Source organism: Episyrphus balteatus, chromosome 1 (assembly GCF_945859705.1).
Source record: "Episyrphus balteatus chromosome 1, idEpiBalt1.1, whole genome shotgun sequence".
NCBI lineage: Eukaryota > Metazoa > Arthropoda > Insecta > Diptera > Syrphidae > Episyrphus > Episyrphus balteatus.
Window position 1 is genome coordinate 27,261,186 of NC_079134.1, and position 21,187 is coordinate 27,282,372.

General features: G+C 28.9%; 1 protein-coding gene across 1 annotated transcript; it reads left to right on the top strand.

Moving 5' to 3' along the window:
- Positions 1–218: 218 nt before the first annotated feature.
- On the top strand, positions 219–20,403 carry LOC129907612 (ATP-dependent RNA helicase me31b). The gene is made up of 7 exons (XM_055983894.1): positions 219–388; positions 4,422–4,477; positions 4,699–5,413; positions 5,487–5,589; positions 13,704–14,082; positions 14,138–14,785; positions 17,938–20,403. The coding sequence occupies exons 3-7, from the start codon at positions 5,358–5,360 to the stop codon at positions 18,129–18,131; spliced, it is 1,380 nt and encodes a 459-aa protein (XP_055839869.1). The 5' UTR covers positions 219–388; positions 4,422–4,477; positions 4,699–5,357; the 3' UTR covers positions 18,132–20,403.
- The last annotated feature ends 784 nt before the right edge of the window (positions 20,404–21,187 follow it).

Below are 21,187 nucleotides of genomic sequence, written 5' to 3' on the forward strand. Positions count from 1 at the left end.
CCTACAATAAAATAATCATCTATTTTTCTCATCGTCCACTCAAAATAAACCCATTCACTGGCGCTAGCTACACTAAGAAGTCAACCAACACAAACACAACTTCCAAGCTACTTCTCGTCTGTGTCATCCATACAATCAAACAAAACCTATCCATATACAAAACCATCATGAATGTGTGTGTACAGAATTTTCCTATCCACTTCATTTCCATCTCATTTAGCTGTTGGCATTCGAGAAAGAAAGAAATAAGCAAAGTGTGAACGAAGGCAACATATTTATTATAAAAAAGAATAAAAAAAAAAACGCCAAGAAAAAAAAAGGAAAGTGCATTTTCAAAGAGATAAAAAGTTAAAAAATCTACAATTTATTATCCGAAAAAAAATCCGAGGTAAATATTTTCGCAATGAAAACTGTGAAAACTAAATTAATCTTGTTTTTAAAGCAGCCTTTTGTGGCTAAAAATTTTGTCTCAACTCGAAATTCGCATCACTCGAAGAACGAAGAAAAAACTGCGACTCTTTTTTTTTTTCTTTTCTCTCCCTCGTTCGAGTGTATGGTTAAAATTTTATAAAAGTTCGTTGTTCGGCCTTTTTCCCTTTATTTTTTTTTTGATTTTTTTGATTCGTCCAAAAAAAATTGTGAATTGTTGTAAAGTTTCTTTTTATTTTTATAAAAAAAAAAGTTTACAGTGAAATTGTATAAGTTTTTTGTATTTTCTTTTTGCTGGGGGCTCGCTCGATTCTGTTGCTCTTTACAAAAAAAAAATTGCCAACTGTAGAAGAAAAAAAAAGAAATTGGGGCTCCAATGGCAGAGCCATAGCACCAACGAAACACGAAAGCAAAAATAGGGAAAATCTAGAAATTCTTGTTTCTTTTTTTTCATGTGATTCTTTAAAGTTTTTTTTTTTTTATTTTTTTGTCTTTGGTTCTTTTCATTTTTTTTTTTTAGAGTTTTTGACTTTGTGCGACTTGAAATAAAGTTTTTGGTTAATATAAAATGTCTCTAGCGCTCCCGCATGGAGGAGTTTTTCATAAAAGTACTGTTTTAATATTCCATTTTGTATATTAGTTTTTTTTTACATACTTCATTTTACTTGGTCTGTTTATGATGACATTACATGGTTTCATATTGGGACAGGGTCGATGTGTTGGTTGGAGGAAGACAACTGAGAAGGCTAGCAAAAATGGTGGGGACTAGTTAGAAAAAAAGAGTGTTATTTATACAGTTATTTAGGAGGATTTTTTTTATCGATAATGATCTTAGCTTAACCGTAGAAGAAACTTTGTAGTTAAAGGAGATCTTCTGCACCCAAATGAACAAAGAACTTGTTAAGTTTGGTAATCGAAGACGACGCTGACAAAGTTCTGGTTCTGCTTCTGATTGACTGTGTATAATTGACTTAGCATTAGCACCCCCTTCAGCGTTTTTTTCTTCTTCTTTTTTTTTTGTGTATTGAGCTTCTTGGCGGCAAAATGTTGGGTTATGGACGATGGTTTTTTGTGTGTGGATTAAAAGTTTATTCTTTTAATATGAAGTATACATACTTACTTAAATATGCAAATCAATCTTGCTTTTAAAATTAGTTAGAATCTAGTATTTTTTACTATCAGGAGTAAACATAAGTTTAACAGTTTTTTTTGTTTGTATTGAATACCTTTCTTTTTTAGATTTTTCTAAATTTCATTGAATAAAATGAATTTCATTTGTGGGGATAGTGAACATACTTTTGTATCAGTCAAAATATATTTAAGTTGGAAAAGAAAGGTGTTGATATTATTAGAAGTTTGGTCAATATGAACTAAAGGAACAGTTTTTTTTTTTATGACATGAAATAATTTTTGTTTTATTACTCGAGCAGAGTAATTCTTCTTCACGAATTCGATTCGTATCAAAAATTTTCTACGACTTCCAAAAAAAACAATCACAAAATCCGATCGTAGTGGCGATTGTAATGAAATTACGAACGGATTCCGTGATTCTATTTTCGAGAATCGTAGCAAATTTCCGATACGAATGGAATTCGTGATAAGACCGAAAATCTGTGGCAACAACGGAAAACGACATACCTTAATCAGTTTTTGCAACTTTATACTATGTTTCCGCCTACTCTAATTTCTAGATTTAGCTAAGTAGATTTAGAATAAATCTAGAGATTTATTTTAAAGGGTAGGTGCAAATTTTGGATTGAGGGTAGGTGAACCAAAATCCGCGATTTTGCGAAGTAGATTCGGAATAGAACTCGAGATTTATTCTAAATCTACTTAGCTAAATCTCGGATTTAGGGTAGGTGGAAACATAGTATTACATGAGAGTAGGTACTTTTAATGTTTGGCTTGCGGTTATAAATCAAATACAAAGTTTACGAAGTGTAATCTCGAAAATAACTTATATTACTAATTCATTTTGTATCTAAAAAAAATACTGAAAATTCAACCTAAGCTGTTTTTCCTTGCACAAAGTGTGTAGATAAGTATTTAGGTACTTGACATTTTCCTTATCAGTAATTCATATACCGCTTAGTGCCTTATGGCCATGAAACTGGCCCTTTTGAATAATCATCAGGCTTTTACATCCTAAAATGATGTTTGTTCCATACAAAAAACGTCACCTAAAATTTTAAAAGCCTGTTAAATGTTTATTAGTGTCTTCCATTTTCCAATTCAGATTCAGATTTTGGAATCCCAGTGGTAAAATCTCAAATTTGAAGATCTATTTGCCATTTCAGATTCAATAAAATGGTATCTGGATTCCGAAATATGGATCTCGATTGTTATCAAGATTCACATATACATACATGCACACACACTTCTCTGATTGGCATTTGTCTGAACATTTGTTGTTTTTTTATATGATTAAATTTCGTAAACAATTACAAACAAATATAGCAAATTGCAAATCTGGGAGTTTTGCACAAAATTCTGAAAAGCAATTCGAAAACGACATTACAAAAACAGATGTGATTTTTTATTTGCCAGGAAAAATCTGGCAACTTTACACAAAATTCTCCAAAGCAAATGGAAAAGTAAATAAGATAGGTAGGTACAAATACGAAAAAAGAGAATAGTAAGAATCGCTTATTGTGCATCACATTGTGTAAAAAAAACTGAATTTTGACATAAGTTTAACTTATGGGTAGTTCCATGGAAGCGTTTTGTGTATGTTTTTCGCTCTTATTTATTTAACTATTCGCTAATTTAAGTATCTTTATATGTATATTAACACTTAGCATATTAATTTGTTTCATTGTTTTTAATTATATTGACTTTCTAACGTCACCTCGTTACATCTTATTTGAAGACATTCTCAGACAGCACAATAGTTGGAATACTTCATTACTATTATTTTTTTTTTAACTTTATGTGACAGTTTACGCAGAGGAAAAAGTAGGGAATAAGAATTTATGTTCTACTTAAATTATTTAAGTTTCGTTTCTATTTACATCTAAGTACTTTTGCCTTAGTCGGTAGGATCTTTCTTAAACTATGTATAAACTGCTCAGAAAAAATATGATGTGTCAATTCTTATAAGTATTTTATTTATCTCGATGATAACCCCCACGTTTTAGCTGATTTCTTTTTACATCTTCGCACAACAACCATGACTTCCAATGGTTGTTGTCCGAATTTTTTGGCATATGTAATGCATACATAGTATCTCAGCGATCTATCAAAAGGCTCAACACGCGAAATATAAGGTGTACACTTTGATATAGACCACTTTTTGCTGACACATGATATAAGAGCAATTGATTACAAACGCATTTGCTACTTTTGCAAGTTTTCGTGCTCTTTTTTAGGGTTAAAAATAATATAAAAAAAATTAACTGCGTTGACTCGAATCCTCCATTTTTTTAATAGCCTAAACTATCAATGTCTGTTGAACGAGATTCCAAGGTAGCGATAGGAAAATATTGAGTTATTCTCACGAAAACGCTTGGCATTTCTAAAATATCAACTATCAATTGATGATTGATAAATACTGCAATTCAATGTCTTATAACTCAATTATTTAAAGATTGAGTTAAGATTGATAAATACTGAAATTCGATGTCTTATAACTCAATTATTTAAAGTTTTGATCATTTCTATTAATGCTAACCATCTCGAATTGAAATAAAATTGAAACAAATATTGAAAAGTTGACTAATTTGGAAACAAATAAGGTTTTAAAATAAGGTGGTTTTAGCTTTTCTCGACCTAGGACGTTATGGTTTGCGGCCACTGGTGTAATGTATGTATGTTTGTAAATACACGTATCAAAATCAATATTTTTTCCTGATGTTTTTTCTTGATTCAATATTTTTGTCCATTCTTCTTTCCCTTGAAAACAAACTTAGTAACCTTATCCATTAAGCGATCATATACTCGTCCTTTTTCATTTATTAAAATTATTACTAATTGTCTCTTTGTTTTTATTTCAGATCAAAACGTATCTTTCCATGGATATTTGAAAAAAGCAAACAAGATTCATATCCGCGTAAGTTTAATAATTTTCACCTACAAAGTGTAGTTTCCCTTAAAAAAACCATCAAATTGCAATTGCGATTGTAATTTGGATTAAAAGTGCAAACTAAACAAAAAAGAAATACCTTTTTTATAGTTCTTTTTATATTTGTTTTCTTAGGTGCAATTTATCAGTTTAATCATAAATAATCTAAATTTCTTTTTTATTTTCTATTCCCCCTTTCCCTAATAAAGAATTGCGTTTTTAGAAAACAAAACAAAAAAAAAAAAACAAAAACTTCTTGTGATAAAACAAAAAAACAATTGAAAGCAAAAAAAAAAAAAAACTAAACCGTGAATGTGTTTAAAAAATACAAACAAACAAAAAAACAATTTTAAAACAAATCAACAAAAAAAAAAAAACAAAAACTTAAAACAAAATAATATAATGACAAGTGCATTATAAAAATCTTCAATTTATCATTTTTATATTAAAAACGGTGAATTGTGAAAAAAAGTTAATAAAACAAAAAACAATAATTAACAAAACAAAAGCAGCATAAGCAAACGATTTTAATATTTATATAAGTATATTTTGTATAGAAAGTAACAACAATAAATATATAAAAAAATAAATATTTTATGTTCTTGAATGTAACCAACTAATTAAGAATAAAAAAATATAAATAAATAAAATAAAACTCAAAAAACAATACATCCGTCGGAAACCGAACTAAATTAAAAAAATCTTAAATTAATAAACTAATTATATATATCAGCCCGGACTTTTTTTCCGACTCGACGCGAGAACATAATAAAAAAAATTATAAAACAAAAAAACTAGAAGATCAGAAGCGAAGGAGTTAGAGAAGTTTTCATTTTTGTGAAAACAATATAGCCAATAAGTTTACAAGATGATGACAGAAATAAACGCGGCCAATCACCTGAATAACATTGGCACGCCAAAAAGGTTTGTATATATATTTTTTTTCTAAAAAGTTTGACAAATTATATAAATTAATCTTTTGTTCCTTCACAACTAGCATGGTCAACGAGAAGGCTCTTGTTGCGACATCTCTCAGCGATGACATGGGCTGGAAAGCTAAACTAAAAATCCCGCCAAAGGATAATAGGATTAAGACTAGTGTAAGTACAATTTTACCCATTTTAAAAATTCAAGAATTTTGTTAAGAAATGCGTATAGAAAATGTTTCATAAAAACAAAACATTCGTGGTGGGGTAATTACCATAAGTGTTTTTATTTTTCTCATCGTTAGATCCTTTGCATTTAAATAACGGGTTTTGATTATGTGAACATATTTATATGATCCCAGATCCTGCTTATTTGTAGCTCTTTTCCTCTAGAACACTAAAATAAACTTAAAAGGAAATGATCGAATGGTTTAGTCTTAAAAAGTCATTCAAGGATTAAAATAAGGACCGATATCGTCAAAAGTACATCATTTGGTCGTTTTCGTTTAACGTAATAAGTTTTCAGATAAACCCATTTTAGACGCATATGCTTCAATTCGATTAAGTGCACCTATGAGATCTTTTTAAAGAGGTTCCATCACCATCATCGACATCAAATGCTTTCGTGATGTTCTGGTCGAATTGGAATAAGCAGCGAAATTCCTCGATCACCTCGGCAGCACTGCCGAGATTTGATATGTTTCTACACATAGTCGTCGTAGATCGAATTCCAAGTAACCCAGAAAAGTCGATTTTTCAGGAGAGGCGAAATACTTAGTATGAATTGTATTAACCCTTTCGAACACAAGCTATGAAAATCAATATTAAAAAATGTTTTTTTGGTATTATCAGGTCAAAAACATCACAACTAAGAAATATGAACAGCAAAAAGTTATTTTCCAAAATAATAAATAGCAAAACTAATGTGTTTTTCTCATGTTACATGTTAGTAAAATGCACTGCCTATTAGGGTGGGTCAAAAAAATCGAAATTCTTTTTTTTGAATTGGTACTCCGAAAAATCGATTGCTAGACCCCTCTAGAATATACACACCAAATATGAGCTCTTTATATTAATGGGAAGGTCCTCCGCTTTGCAATTTTCCATTTTTACATCAAGCTTCTACTAAAAAAAAATAATTTTTTTATTAATTGACTTTTTAGCAAATTTCTTTTCATATTCTTGTAGGAAATTGAACGCTCTACAAAAAAGGCCTTATACACTTTTTTCGTTTATCTAACCGTTGAATAGATATTTGAGGTTCAAAAATCGAGAAAATCTTTAAAAATTCGTTTTTTGTTCTTAATTTTGTAACAAATTGAAAAATTATAATGATCAAACGCGCAAGACATATTCTTGTTGAAAATTAATTGCTCCACAAAAAAGGTCTTATTAACTTTTTTCATTAATCTAACCATTCTAAAGATATTCGAGGTCAAAGTTAAAAAAAAATATAAAAACATTTTATATTTTTAAAAAAATTCTAATTCACTGAAACTTCATTATTTTCAAATTAGCAAGATATATTCTTGTAGGGGCTTAAACGTTCTACAAAAAATTCCTTGGAATGAAATTGATTGCTTTAACCGTTTAGAAGATATTCGTATCCAAACCAATGCTCACTGATTTCAATAGTTTTCTTATGACCCGTATGCATTGCGATTTGGATACGAATATCTTCTAAACGGTTAAAGCAATCAATTTCATTCCAAGGAATTTTTTGTAGAACGTTTAAGCCCCTACAAGAATATATCTTGCTAATTTGAAAATAATGAAGTTTCAGTGAATTAGAAATTTTTTAAAAATATAAAATGTTTTTATATTTCTTTTTAACTTTGACCTCGAATATCTTTAGAATGGTTAGATTAATGAAAAAAGTTAATAAGACCTTTTTTGTGGAGCAATCAATTTTCAACAAGAATATGTCTTGCGCGTTTGATCATTATAATTTTTCAATTTGTTACAAAATTAAGAACAAAAATCGAATTTTTAAAGATTTTCTCGATTTTTGGACCTCAAATATCTATTCAACGGTTAGATAAACGAAAAAAGTGTATAAGGCCTTTTTTGTAGAGCGTTCAATTTCCTACAAGAATATGAAAAGAAATTTGCTAAAAAGTCAATTAATAAAAAAATTATTTTTTTTTAGTAGAAGCTTGATGTAAAAATGGAAAATTGCAAAGCGGAGGACCTTCCCATTAATATAAAGAGCTCATATTTGGTGTGTATATTCTAGAGGGGTCTAGCAATCGATTTTTCGGAGTACCAATTCAAAAAAAAGAATTTCGATTTTTTTGACCCACCCTACTGCCTATGACCACCAAAAAAAGTCGGAGAACTGAGAAAATAACTTTTTATGAAACTGTAATGTATGCTACTTCTTCTAAGCAAAAAAACAAAACACTTTCTGCATTAACATTTTTTATATCTTTTTTTTTCAAAATTATGACCATATAAAAAAAAATTTTTTTTGCAAAAAAAAAAAAAACAAAATCTGAATTTCAGTCCCTTTCTCGATAAAAAAAAAATTAAAGGTATGATATTTGACTAACTTTTTGTAATAATCCAGTAACTAGGCATTATAATCTTTCAATTAAGCCATCATAACCTAAAAAATTGTTTAATTTAATATTTTTTACGAATTTTTAAAAAAATGTTACATGAGAGTAACGCTGGGTCCGAAAGGGTTAATGTCCATACAAAAGATCTGGGGTGACTAAGGTGATATTTGATAGTTGACATTGACAGTAATTTTGCACAGTTTTGTTGTTGCTTTAAAAAAAGCATTAAAAAAGTGCAATTTGACTCAACTACATACATATCAAATATCACCTAGGCGATTCGGCCGCTGGTTTTCATTAGCTCTTAAAATTATCGATTTAAAGCAAATAGGGTCTTTTTCATTAGATCGGGACTTTTTTCTACAATAAATGTGCATTATTACCTCAAAATCGGACCTGAAATGTATCTTACTAAAATTCGCCAACTTTGCCGATATAGGAACTTACGGAAATGTAAACATAACGTTGTGTCAAAATTTGAAAGCGATGGTTAAGGAACCTTTTGAGATTTTCTATTAAACGCAAATGAACATGAGATATACCAAACACGTTGGCTACAACTTAAGATTTAACAAAGAAGAAAAGAGATATTGAAAAGGTCGAAATAAATTTTATCTTCTTCGCTGGCTATAGGTCTTGTTTCGATTTTATCTAAACTTCTTTGTCGACGTTTCACGTGTGCTTACACGCTTCTTCAGGACTAAGAAAAAATAATTCTAAAAAATGCTAAAACGTATAGAATAAATACTTATCTTTAATCTTTTGATCTCCAATTAATTGCTGTTAAAGGTTTTTTTAGGTTTTTTGTCTCGCTTCAATATTTCAAAAATCAATAAAAAATGTCTTGAAAAAGACGTTTTCTGTTATCGAAATTTCAAAATATAAAAACTTTTTTTTAATTATTTGATAAGAAATTCAAAAAAATTTCTTATCAAATTGAGTTGATTATTCATTTTAAAAATTCCTTTTAACAAACTGACTATAAATACTGCTAAGCCCTTCACAATCCGACCTCCTATTAACAGTGTTGTCTGTATCTAAAATATGTAACATTTCTAATATCATTCTCTTATTATAATGCTTTTCTGACTGTAAAATATCTACATTGTTATAATCTGGTCTATGTCCCTCACCTATACAATGCAAAGCTAGAGCAGTTTTATGAGAATGTGCGTTATTAATATCCGATCTATGACCAGCTATACGATTTTTAAGCTTCTGCATGGAAGTACCTACATAAACTGATGGACAATAGTTTGCTCCATCACCTAAACATTTGATTTTATATACTATATTTGATTTATCGTTTTTAGAAAACTCACCTTTTAAATTTGAAAAAAGTGAATTTCTCAAAACATTTACTGATTTAAAAGCTAAACGAACACTATCTTTGTTTCTAATAGGAGCATCTTGAATTCGATTCGAAAGATGAGGAATATACAAACAACTTCTGTAGGAAAACTGTGTTGTATTTGTAACTAAATTTGGTCTAACCAACGGGTTGAAATATTGGTTCAACAAAGTTTTTATTATATTTATTGGAAAAGAATTTGATAGTAAAACATCCATGATTTTTGAAATGTTATTCTGACGAAAGGCAATATCACTGATATCCAATACTCTGGTTATAAAATTTTTTGCTGTATTAATAATGATTTGTTTTGGCTGTTGGGAATTATAATTAATAAGGCGACCTGATGATGTTGGTTTTTTATACCAATCAAATATCAAACGGTTATTTTTCCTAATTACAAGCACGTCAAGATACGGAAGTTTTCCATTATTTTCATATTCAACTGTAAATTGAATTTTTGGATGAAAACCATTCAGTGCATCTAAAATTGAATTAACATGACTAGATTTAAGTATAACAAAAATGTCATCCACATATTTTGTAACAATTTTAGGTTTATATGGAATATTTTCAAAAACATTATCCAATAATGCTTCCATTACAATGTCTGCCAATATGGGAGATGCAGGACTACCCATCGGGACTCCTTGTTTTTGTTGATAAAATATTTTATCAAATTCTAAATAATTGTTATCTATAACACAAAATCGTAATATTTCTAAGAATTTTATTTTTGGCATTCTCGTATGATATTTAATGATATCCCAACTTTTCTCAACCAATTCTAGTGCTAATGGAATAGGAATGTTAGTGAACAGTGACACAACATCAAAAGAAACAAGAATATTATCCTGTTCTAAAATAATTGGTGATACTGTTGAGATAAACGATGATGCGTTTTTAACATTGTATTTGGAGTTAACAGTAACATTTTTTAAAATTTTAACAATGTATTTCGATAACTCATAGCAAGGAACTTTAAGCGACGAACAAATTGGTCTTAGAGGTACATTTTGTTTATGTATTTTAGGCAAACCATATATTTTGGGACTATTAGCTACATAAGTCGTCATACATTTTTTCTCAGATTCATTAATGAATTTATTTATGAATAAGTCTTTTACAAGTTTATTATTTTGACTTTGAACTTTATTTGTTGGGTCGCTTCTTAAAATTGAATATGTATTCCTATCAGCCATCAAATTATTCATTTTATTAAAATAATCCGTTTTTAAAATTGCAACTGTAACGTTGCCTTTATCAGCCGGAACAATGTAAATCTCTGGATGTCTTTTCAAAAACTTTTTTGTATCATTAAATATTTTATTCAAATATTTATCAAAAGGTGGAATTGATACACATCGAAGATGATTTTGAAGAATTTGTGTGAAACAAGACCGTGCAGGTTCTTGTTCACTTTGTTCCTTACTTTTAATAATTTCTTCCCCATCTGCAATAATTTTAAATAATGGGAAATTTTCTTTTGAAATAAATTCATTAATGAATCTGAGAAAAAATGTATGACGACTTATGTAGCTAATAGTCCCAAAATATATGGTTTGCCTAAAATACATAAACAAAATGTACCTCTAAGACCAATTTGTTCGTCGCTTAAAGTTCCTTGCTATGAGTTATCGAAATACATTGTTAAAATTTTAAAAAATGTTACTGTTAACTCCAAATACAATGTTAAAAACGCATCATCGTTTATCTCAACAGTATCACCAATTATTTTAGAACAGGATAATATTCTTGTTTCTTTTGATGTTGTGTCACTGTTCACTAACATTCCTATTCCATTAGCACTAGAATTGGTTGAGAAAAGTTGGGATATCATTAAATATCATACGAGAATGCCAAAAATAAAATTCTTAGAAATATTACGATTTTGTGTTATAGATAACAATTATTTAGAATTTGATAAAATATTTTATCAACAAAAACAAGGAGTCCCGATGGGTAGTCCTGCATCTCCCATATTGGCAGACATTGTAATGGAAGCATTATTGGATAATGTTTTTGAAAATATTCCATATAAACCTAAAATTGTTACAAAATATGTGGATGACATTTTTGTTATACTTAAATCTAGTCATGTTAATTCAATTTTAGATGCACTGAATGGTTTTCATCCAAAAATTCAATTTACAGTTGAATATGAAAATAATGGAAAACTTCCGTATCTTGACGTGCTTGTAATTAGGAAAAATAACCGTTTGATATTTGATTGGTATAAAAAACCAACATCATCAGGTCGCCTTATTAATTATAATTCCCAACAGCCAAAACAAATCATTATTAATACAGCAAAAAATTTTATAACCAGAGTATTGGATATCAGTGATATTGCCTTTCGTCAGAATAACATTTCAAAAATCATGGATGTTTTACTATCAAATTCTTTTCCAATAAATATAATAAAAACTTTGTTGAACCAATATTTCAACCCGTTGGTTAGACCAAATTTAGTTACAAATACAACACAGTTTTCCTACAGAAGTTGTTTGTATATTCCTCATCTTTCGAATCGAATTCAAGATGCTCCTATTAGAAACAAAGATAGTGTTCGTTTAGCTTTTAAATCAGTAAATGTTTTGAGAAATTCACTTTTTTCAAATTTAAAAGGTGAGTTTTCTAAAAACGATAAATCAAATATAGTATATAAAATCAAATGTTTAGGTGATGGAGCAAACTATTGTCCATCAGTTTATGTAGGTACTTCCATGCAGAAGCTTAAAAATCGTATAGCTGGTCATAGATCGGATATTAATAACGCACATTCTCATAAAACTGCTCTAGCTTTGCATTGTATAGGTGAGGGACATAGACCAGATTATAACAATGTAGATATTTTACAGTCAGAAAAGCATTATAATAAGAGAATGATATTAGAAATGTTACATATTTTAGATACAGACAACACTGTTAATAGGAGGTCGGATTGTGAAGGGCTTAGCAGTATTTATAGTCAGTTTGTTAAAAGGAATTTTTAAAATGAATAATCAACTCAATTTGATAAGAAATTTTTTTGAATTTCTTATCAAATAATTAAAAAAAAGTTTTTATATTTTGAAATTTCGATAACAGAAAACGTCTTTTTCAAGACATTTTTTATTGATTTTTGAAATATTGAAGCGAGACAAAAAACCTAAAAAAACCTTTAACAGCAATTAATTGGAGATCAAAAGATTAAAGATAAGTATTTATTCTATACGTTTTAGCATTTTTTAGAATTATTTTTTCTTAGTCCTGAAGAAGCGTGTAAGCACACGTGAAACGTCGACAAAGAAGTTTAGATAAAATCGAAACAAGACCTATAGCCAGCGAAGAAGATAAAATTTATTTAATAAAGAAAGGTCACGGAATAAGGCATAAGAATTTGAAAAGGTCGAAACATAACCTCAAAGACTTTTAGAAAACTGCATTTTCGATTTTCTAACAGGAATACATATCGTCGCCGTAAAGCAAAATTGTTCTAAGTCACAAAAACCAAATTTTACAGGGGAAGATTTTTAAGTTTCAAATTGGTTCAAAGCGACAATTTTCTGCCATTCAAGTTATGTTTTTATAAAGTTTGTTCTTTTCTCTTGAATAAAATATACAAGTTTACCTAAAATAAAAATAATTTTAATATTTTTGTTATTTTTCTTCGTTAGTTTACCTCATTAGTAGGTGCATACTATTTTTAAATATTTTTTAAAACTAAAAACCCAAAATTGGACATAGAACAATTCCTATACAAGCACGTTTTTTCCTTAAATAAAAAGTAAACTTAGAACAAAATATGATGGGACTTAGAACAATCAAAAATACTCGGGCTCATTCTCAAAATGCTACTTTCTGTTTTTATTGTTCTATGTCCCATTAAATTATATTATCTGCGGAATGAAATTTTTTTTGACAAAAATGGTTTTCAAATTCGGCTCAAATTAGTAAAACTGCATCATTAACTCATTTTCGGTAAATAGCGGATTTAGAACAATTTTGCTTTACGCCGACGATATCTCAAAAACCTGATGTGATAGAATTTTCTTGACATAGAATTCAAGCTCAGTGCCTATGTTCTGTAACTTTTATCACTGGCGATAAAATCTTTGAATGACTTTAAAATCCAGATAAAATGGATTAAAAAAAAAGAAATTTTGTTCAAAATCATACTATCTCAATTGATAAATTCTGATTTGAAAAGAAATTTTGCCTTATCTATTTAAGAAAATGGTTTTTAGAGACATTGAAAAACGTTTAGTGATAAAGTTACAGAACAAGGGCCCAGGAAACCAAAAAAAAGTTTCATTGAAAAAGAAAACCATATTAAAAAAAAAAAAACAGTTGTTTATCAACATAATTAAATGTTGTTTCTTTTTCAATTTTAGGATGTTACTGACACCCGTGGTAATGAATTTGAGGAATTTTGTTTGAAACGTCAACTTCTGATGGGAATATTTGAAAAGGGCTGGGAAAAACCATCGCCCATTCAAGAAGCAGCAATTCCCATCGCCCTCAGTGGGAAGGATGTGCTGGCCCGTGCCAAGAACGGTACCGGCAAAACTGGTGCGTACTGTATTCCCGTGCTGGAACAAATCGATCCCTCCAAGGATATCATTCAGGCCCTTGTTATTGTGCCCACGAGAGAACTGGCCCTGCAGACTTCACAAATTTGCATTGAATTAGCAAAACATTTAGATATTAGAGTTATGGTGACAACTGGTGGTACCAATTTAAAAGATGATATTTTGAGAATATACCAAAAGGGTAAAAAAAAACTAATTTTCAAAAAAATATAAAATTTTATTGTTTTTTTCCATAGTACAACTAATTATTGCGACACCGGGTCGTATTTTGGACTTAATGGATAAGAAAGTGGCCGATATGTCAAACTGTAGGATTCTTGTGCTGGACGAGGCAGATAAACTTTTATCACTAGATTTTCAAGGCATGCTGGACCATGTTATAATGAAACTGCCGAAAGATCCACAAATTCTGCTATTTTCGGCCACATTCCCGCTCAGTGTTAAAAATTTTATGGAAAAACATCTACGCGAACCCTACGAGATTAATTTGATGGAAGAACTAACACTTAAGGGTGTTACGCAATATTATGCTTTTGTGCAAGAACGACAAAAAGTCCATTGCTTGAATACGTTGTTTTCGAAATTACAAATCAATCAATCGATTATATTTTGCAATTCGACGCAGCGTGTCGAATTGCTTGCCAAAAAGATCACCGAATTGGGATACTGCTGTTACTACATACACGCTAAGATGGCGCAAGCGCACAGAAATCGGGTTTTCCATGACTTCCGACAGGGGCTATGCAGAAATTTAGTCTGTTCTGATTTGTTTACACGTGGTATTGATGTACAGGCTGTGAATGTTGTTATTAATTTTGATTTTCCACGAATGGCTGAAACATACTTGCATCGTATTGGTCGTTCAGGACGATTTGGACACTTGGGTAAGTTCAATTTTTTGTTGTTAAATAAAATGTAATTCATATTATTTTAAAATGGAATTATTGTTTAAAAAAGGATATGAAAATATCGAAACCGAAAAAATAGAGTAAAAGTTTTTTTTTTCGCAGAACCATACAAAAAGAAGGATTATTGTTTAACACTTTGTTGCCCGAGGCAATTTTTTTTAATTTTTGCACAGAAAATAAAAACTATTAGAACAAATTTTTATATTTCTTAACTGTACCAGAAAGAAAAAATCTTTATTGCACTATTGACAAAATTATATTAACTTTTGAGCTGGTATTCCAAAACAAAATGCTGTGCTTACTACTAAAAATTTAAAAAACAGAAATGCTATATGGTTTCTTATTAAGTATTTAATTGGGATTTTTGATCCGTTATTTTGTATGCAATTAATAAAAACAAATTATGTAATACATTTTTAAAATTTTTCCCGACGTTTCGTTGGTTATTTTCCAACTTTTTCAAGGGTTATTTTTATTGGGACTATAACATTCAACAATACTTGAATTTTCTATAGTTTTTTGTTATAAATTTTGTTTGACTTACTATGCTGTTTACATTTGTATTTTATATGAAATCCTTTAGGGACATGGAATAGTGATGGGTACCTCATACATGAGGCAATACAAATGTCCCATACACCACTCTGAAATGTCCCATCACCCCAAAGCAAAAAAATGTATTACCTCACACCTCACCACAAAAACAAAAAAAAATATCTCTTTACTCTTTCGTCTCCAGAAAAAAAACTTATTCGTATTTCTCTCTGTCTCTTCTCATGATGATGAGCAGATGAGGAATGAAATTGAGTGTATGAGGAAAAGGAAAATCATGAATGTACCGCGCTATAAATGTGTGTACATAATGTATATGTATGAAGAAATGCATGAAGAGTAAAGAGTACCAATGTTTTAAAATGAAAAATAAATAAATGTATGAGGTTTTGTGTTATGGGACATTTGAAGTAGGTACGTATTTTGAGGGGAGAAAATTAGAAGTAATGAGGAGGAGGACGTGACGTTTGTTTTTTTTTTAAGAAAGAAAACGAGGAGGACATACGACAATGTACTAAAATGAAACCAATAATAAAAATATGAAAAAGAGAAGAATGAAAAGAAAGAAAGGAAAGAAAAGAAATAAAAGAAAGAAAAAAAAAAAGATAAGATAGAAAAGAAAGAAAAAAAGAAAAAGAAGAATAAGAAAGAGTTGTAAATTGAAGGAGGTTTGTTATTGTTATTTTTTTTTTTTTTTGTAATTGAAATTGTCCACTAAAATTGGTTTGTCCCATGGGACATTTGAGGTGGGACAAAGTACCACCTCATTTCAAAAAATGAGTACCTCATACAAACTCATTTTAAATTCGTGTCCTACCCATCACTAACATGGAATGAATAAAAAAAAACTTTTATTCGATTATGTATTTTACCAAGAATAGTTTCGTATAATGGAAAAAGCTGGGCATAAAAATGGAAGATGCGGAATGGTCTCTTCTTCTTTATTCACCCAACTTCAGCAGACATCAAATGAGATTATTTTTTGTCTTATAATACGTGAGCCTAGAAAAAAAAACAATATGTTTACCAAAAAAGAAATAATTTCTTCTACCATGAACCAAAATCGAAAAAAAAAAAATTTTAATTTACCAAAATGAATTAGTTTGTAAGCAAAGTTCTGAATTCCGTACGAAAATGTATAGATTTTTGGCCTGTTAAATTTATAGTCTATTTTAACGGAAAATTGGAAGTTTATGGAATGTACAAAAATATATAAATAACCCCCGAATAGAATCAAAATGTTAAAGCTGCAGCTAATGTGTACAATCTAGTTCCGAAAAAAAAAAAAACATTTAAAGATTAAGTTTAAGTTTCCGATGAACATCATCTGCTCTTCAGTCATTTTGAAATGTCTAAAAATATGCTAAATGGAGATATCACTGTATGTTAGATCGAAGTTTTTATTAGCAACGTTCTGATTGAGTGGAATCTATTCTGATTTACTACCTTACTACGGTAAATCCAAAAGAAAGGTTATGTGTTTGATCGATATTCATGTACATTTGTATGTTCATCTGTGACATCATATACTTGTCAAGATTTGAAAAAATAAGGTGTCAATGGAAGCGTCTTGTTCTTCTGCTTGTTATGTGACGTCGCATAAAACGAATATAGCGCACTCTAGGGTGAAAAGCAGTAATCTTTTTTTTGTTAATTTCTTTTTATATACAGCGGCTCTGTAAATACTTAATCAGGAAATTACATCCCAAAAATAATTAAAACAAAAAATAAATACGAAAACTTAAACGATAGTTGATAAAATCTAAATTGACGATTTTAGGAGCAATATTATCGTTTTTTGACTATCGACTATCGCGTAAGCCGATTTCGCCTCTGAATACTCCAAAATTACACAATACAAGAAAATATTCTCATCTAAAATTGTTATGTGGATAGACGTGGTCATATGCTACCTAACTTCACAAACAAATAATACAGGCCCTGCGAGTGTCTTTCAAGTTTTGATGCGATATATGTAAGTGGATCGAACCGATCTCTGTCGGCAAATATATTTGCTACTTTTAATTATGAACTTGATTTTAAAGGATACCAAAATTATAAACGAAAAAGTGCGATAACTAACTTTCTATGACAATTTCGCTATCACTTCATTGAAAAAAATCTAAATTTCTAGAAAATCGACAGGTTCAGAATTTTAAGGGACCAAATGTTCTTTAAAAAAAAAACGAGATTTTCTAGGAGATTTATGTCCATCAACCAAATTCTAATGTTTCAACGAAATTATATAAAATGTTTTTAATGCCTTATGTGACATTTTTCTTAACACAACAAAAAAGCGTATTTTTACTTTACTGGTATAAAATTACATCAACAAAAAAAGCTCGAACGTATTCCCAAACTTTACCCACAATGTAAATAGAGTGATATCTCAATTGTTCTCTTAAATTGTATGTCTGGCCAATTTCAAACTCAGTCATAGCCTAAGATTTAAAAATTTATTACTCTTATAACATTTTTTTTAAAGCAGTTTTGTACAGTGTGCAACACTGTTATTTTATTTTTGTAAAATATAATAATAAATCAAATCCGATAATAATTAATTTTTTGCTCTTCAGGTATTGCCATCAATCTAATTACCTACGAGGATCGTTTCGATTTACATCGTATTGAAAAAGAACTTGGAACTGAGATTAAACCAATTCCAAAGGTTATCGATCCAGCTCTCTATGTTGCCAATGCATTAACTGCCGGAAATGGCAATACCGATTTGAATAATTCAACCAACGAAGAAGTCAATGTGAGCAAGTGAAACGAAATAAACACCGATTTATAACAACACATGAATCAATATTATTATCATCATAATCATTATTATCATCATCATCAACACAAACATTATCATCATCAAGTACCACAACAACAACAATTTCAACTACAACAACACCAAAACGAACAACAACATCAACAACAACAACGTTCTAAACACAATTTTTCAAAATACTAAAAATTAAAAAAGAAAGCAAAAAATACAAAAAAGAGGAAGAAGAAAAAAAATAGAAGATTTATAAACTAAATTAAAAAACAGATTAAAAAAATCCAAAATTAATCGCTAAATTATACATAAAATGAATAAATAAACTTAAAAAAGAAAAATAAACAATGAAGTGCAAGTTATAGTGATTTTATCTGTTTTCCCCCCCTTTAAAAAATAAAATACAAAACGAAAAAAAAACCAATAAAACAAACATTTCAAAAACAAATACAAAAATATATGTTTTTTCTTAAAAAAAAATTAAGTGAAAACGAGATTTCAAAAAAACTCAAAATATACAATCAAGCTTCCAAAAACTCTAAACAGAGAAGCAAATTGAAAGTTGAAAAACACCTCAACAACAACAACAAGAAAGAAAAAAAAAAACTTATTTGCGGCCAATTTTTCTATAAAAGCTAAGGCATTGTGTTGAAAATAAATTAAATGGGTTGGTGAATTGGAAAATTAAAAAGAAAACTAATCTTTTTTTTAAGCTTTTTTTCTAATTTGTATGAATGTGTAATAAAAAAGGAATTAAATAAAAAAAATAAAACAATCGAGTATTAAAAATAAAAAAACAAGCAGTTTTAAAGCTATACAAAAAATAAAGGGGCAATAGATTTCGCCGTTTTCTATGCGTCCCCTTCCGGCGACAAAAGTAAAAGGAACAAACAAAACAAAAAATGTCTCGATAACTTTTTTCTTTTTTTTTTTTAAATTTAAATTATGTTTAAGCTTGCGTGTGATGGAAGAAGAAGAATTTATGAAACTTAATTGAAAAAAATAAAGTATCTTGTGATCTGTAAAGTACATAAAAAACTTTTCAAATAAAAAGAAAAAAAAAACCAACGGGCTAGGTAAATTCCGAAATAAAAATTAGCAATTCTCTGTAACGTTTTTCAATTCAATCAAAAAACCAAATCAATCAATCCGGGAGTTAGAACATAATTTTAACGCACAAAAAATTAAAAAAAAAAACAACTACTGGCTGTTTCTAAAGTATACAAAAAAACATGAGTGATCTAAACGTTGCGCGTTCTGCATGTGATGGTATATATAAAAAAAAACAACAACACAAAATTGTGCAAAATCTCCAAACCAGCCCATCAAAGAACAAAGATCTCAAAAAATCAAGCAGATATCATTTTATTATTAATTAAAATAACAATTCATTATTTCAGCTATCAAAAAAAAAAAAAAAAAAAAAAACAGCCAACGTTATTTAAAAAAAAACATCTTTTTAACTTTTGCCAAACCCTGATCATTAACATACATTTTTTTTTTTTTAATTCAAATATTTATTATTTTTTTAAACTTTTCCGTTTGGTCAGCTATGCAATAATTATTGAAAAAAAAAACAAAAACAAATCAAGTATATTATTATATATTTTTTTAAATTTTTAGTATTTTTTAGGGAAATCTAAATTGTTGAACAATAAATAAATAAATAAAAATAAAACAAATCAAGAAGGATGAAAAAAAAAATCATGTGCAATTTTTATTAAATTGAAAAGTTTTAATATATTTTTTTGTTTATGCATTCTTTTTACTGGCATGAAAAGAGAAAGAAAAAAAAAGAAAAATAATTTTCATTTATATATTTTAAATTTTAAAACGAATTAATTAATAACTTTTCAATTTAATAAAGATTATTTTTAATAAAATTAAATAAAATAAAAAAAAATCAAGATAAAAAATCAAATTGCCATTTTTAAACAGCGCAGGTCTCTGTCCCCCCAAAAATTAAATTTATAAAGAATATAAAAAAAAATTAAATCAATGAGAAAAAAATAAGTATGTAGTAGAATCATTGCAGTTCTTTTTTTTTTAATTTATGATTCCGTTAATTCATTTATTCAATTATTGTAATAGTTTCTTTTTTTTTTAAATTGTACACAAATATTATTGAATCAAAAAAAAATGTTATATTTTCCATAAAGAAACAAAAACAAGAGAATCTTATCCATAGTCCCTGTTATTAAAAAAAAAAAATAAATAAAAACAAAAACAAATGAACAAGAATAAAAAAAAAAAAAAAACAAAACATACACAGAAGGAAAAACCAAAAAATTATGTACGTTTATTTTTTCTGTCGATTCTGAGGTTTTTAGTTTTCTTCATTTTCGAATTTTGTTGTCTTCATTTAAAATCCTTGCGACTTCTATTGAAATCCTTGATACAATCAGAACATGCTGAGATTTAATTTGGTTAGAGTATATGTGACTTCACTCGTAATAGTTTTTTTTTTATTATTGCTCGAAGGGAGGGGCTCCAGCACTCAACTTGATACAATCGAGTGTGATCGACGAAAAAGTTGATCGGTAATAGCTTATTTGATTTAATCGAATATTTTCAATGGAGAACGTTGAATTGAACCAAATCAGGTACTGCCACTTCCCGATTGTATCGAGTCAAGTCGATTGTACCAAGTTAAGGCACCTCAATTATAAATGACATGTTCGAGTTAACCACTTTGCAAACAGTCGAACCTGTTTTGGATTTGTGCACCGATAAATATCAAAGTATTTTCCATTTTAGTGATTCTAAAAATCTGTTTAGTGGCAACTTTTATTTGGTACTCATTACCAGGGTGAAAACCAGTAAAATAAACTCAAATTATGTAGTACTGTAATCGAATCAAATATACTTGGACCATGAGTCTTCAGAGTTTTTAAAGTAACTCAGTTGGAGTTTGTTTTATTTGTTTGCGGACTGGTTCGATGATCAAATTGTTGCTGCTATTTGGTAACACTGAAATCAACTTTGTTTTTTTTTTTTTCAATCTTTTAAGAGTAAGCTTAAGTGCCAGATTAGACATCCGCGAGATAGAGTAC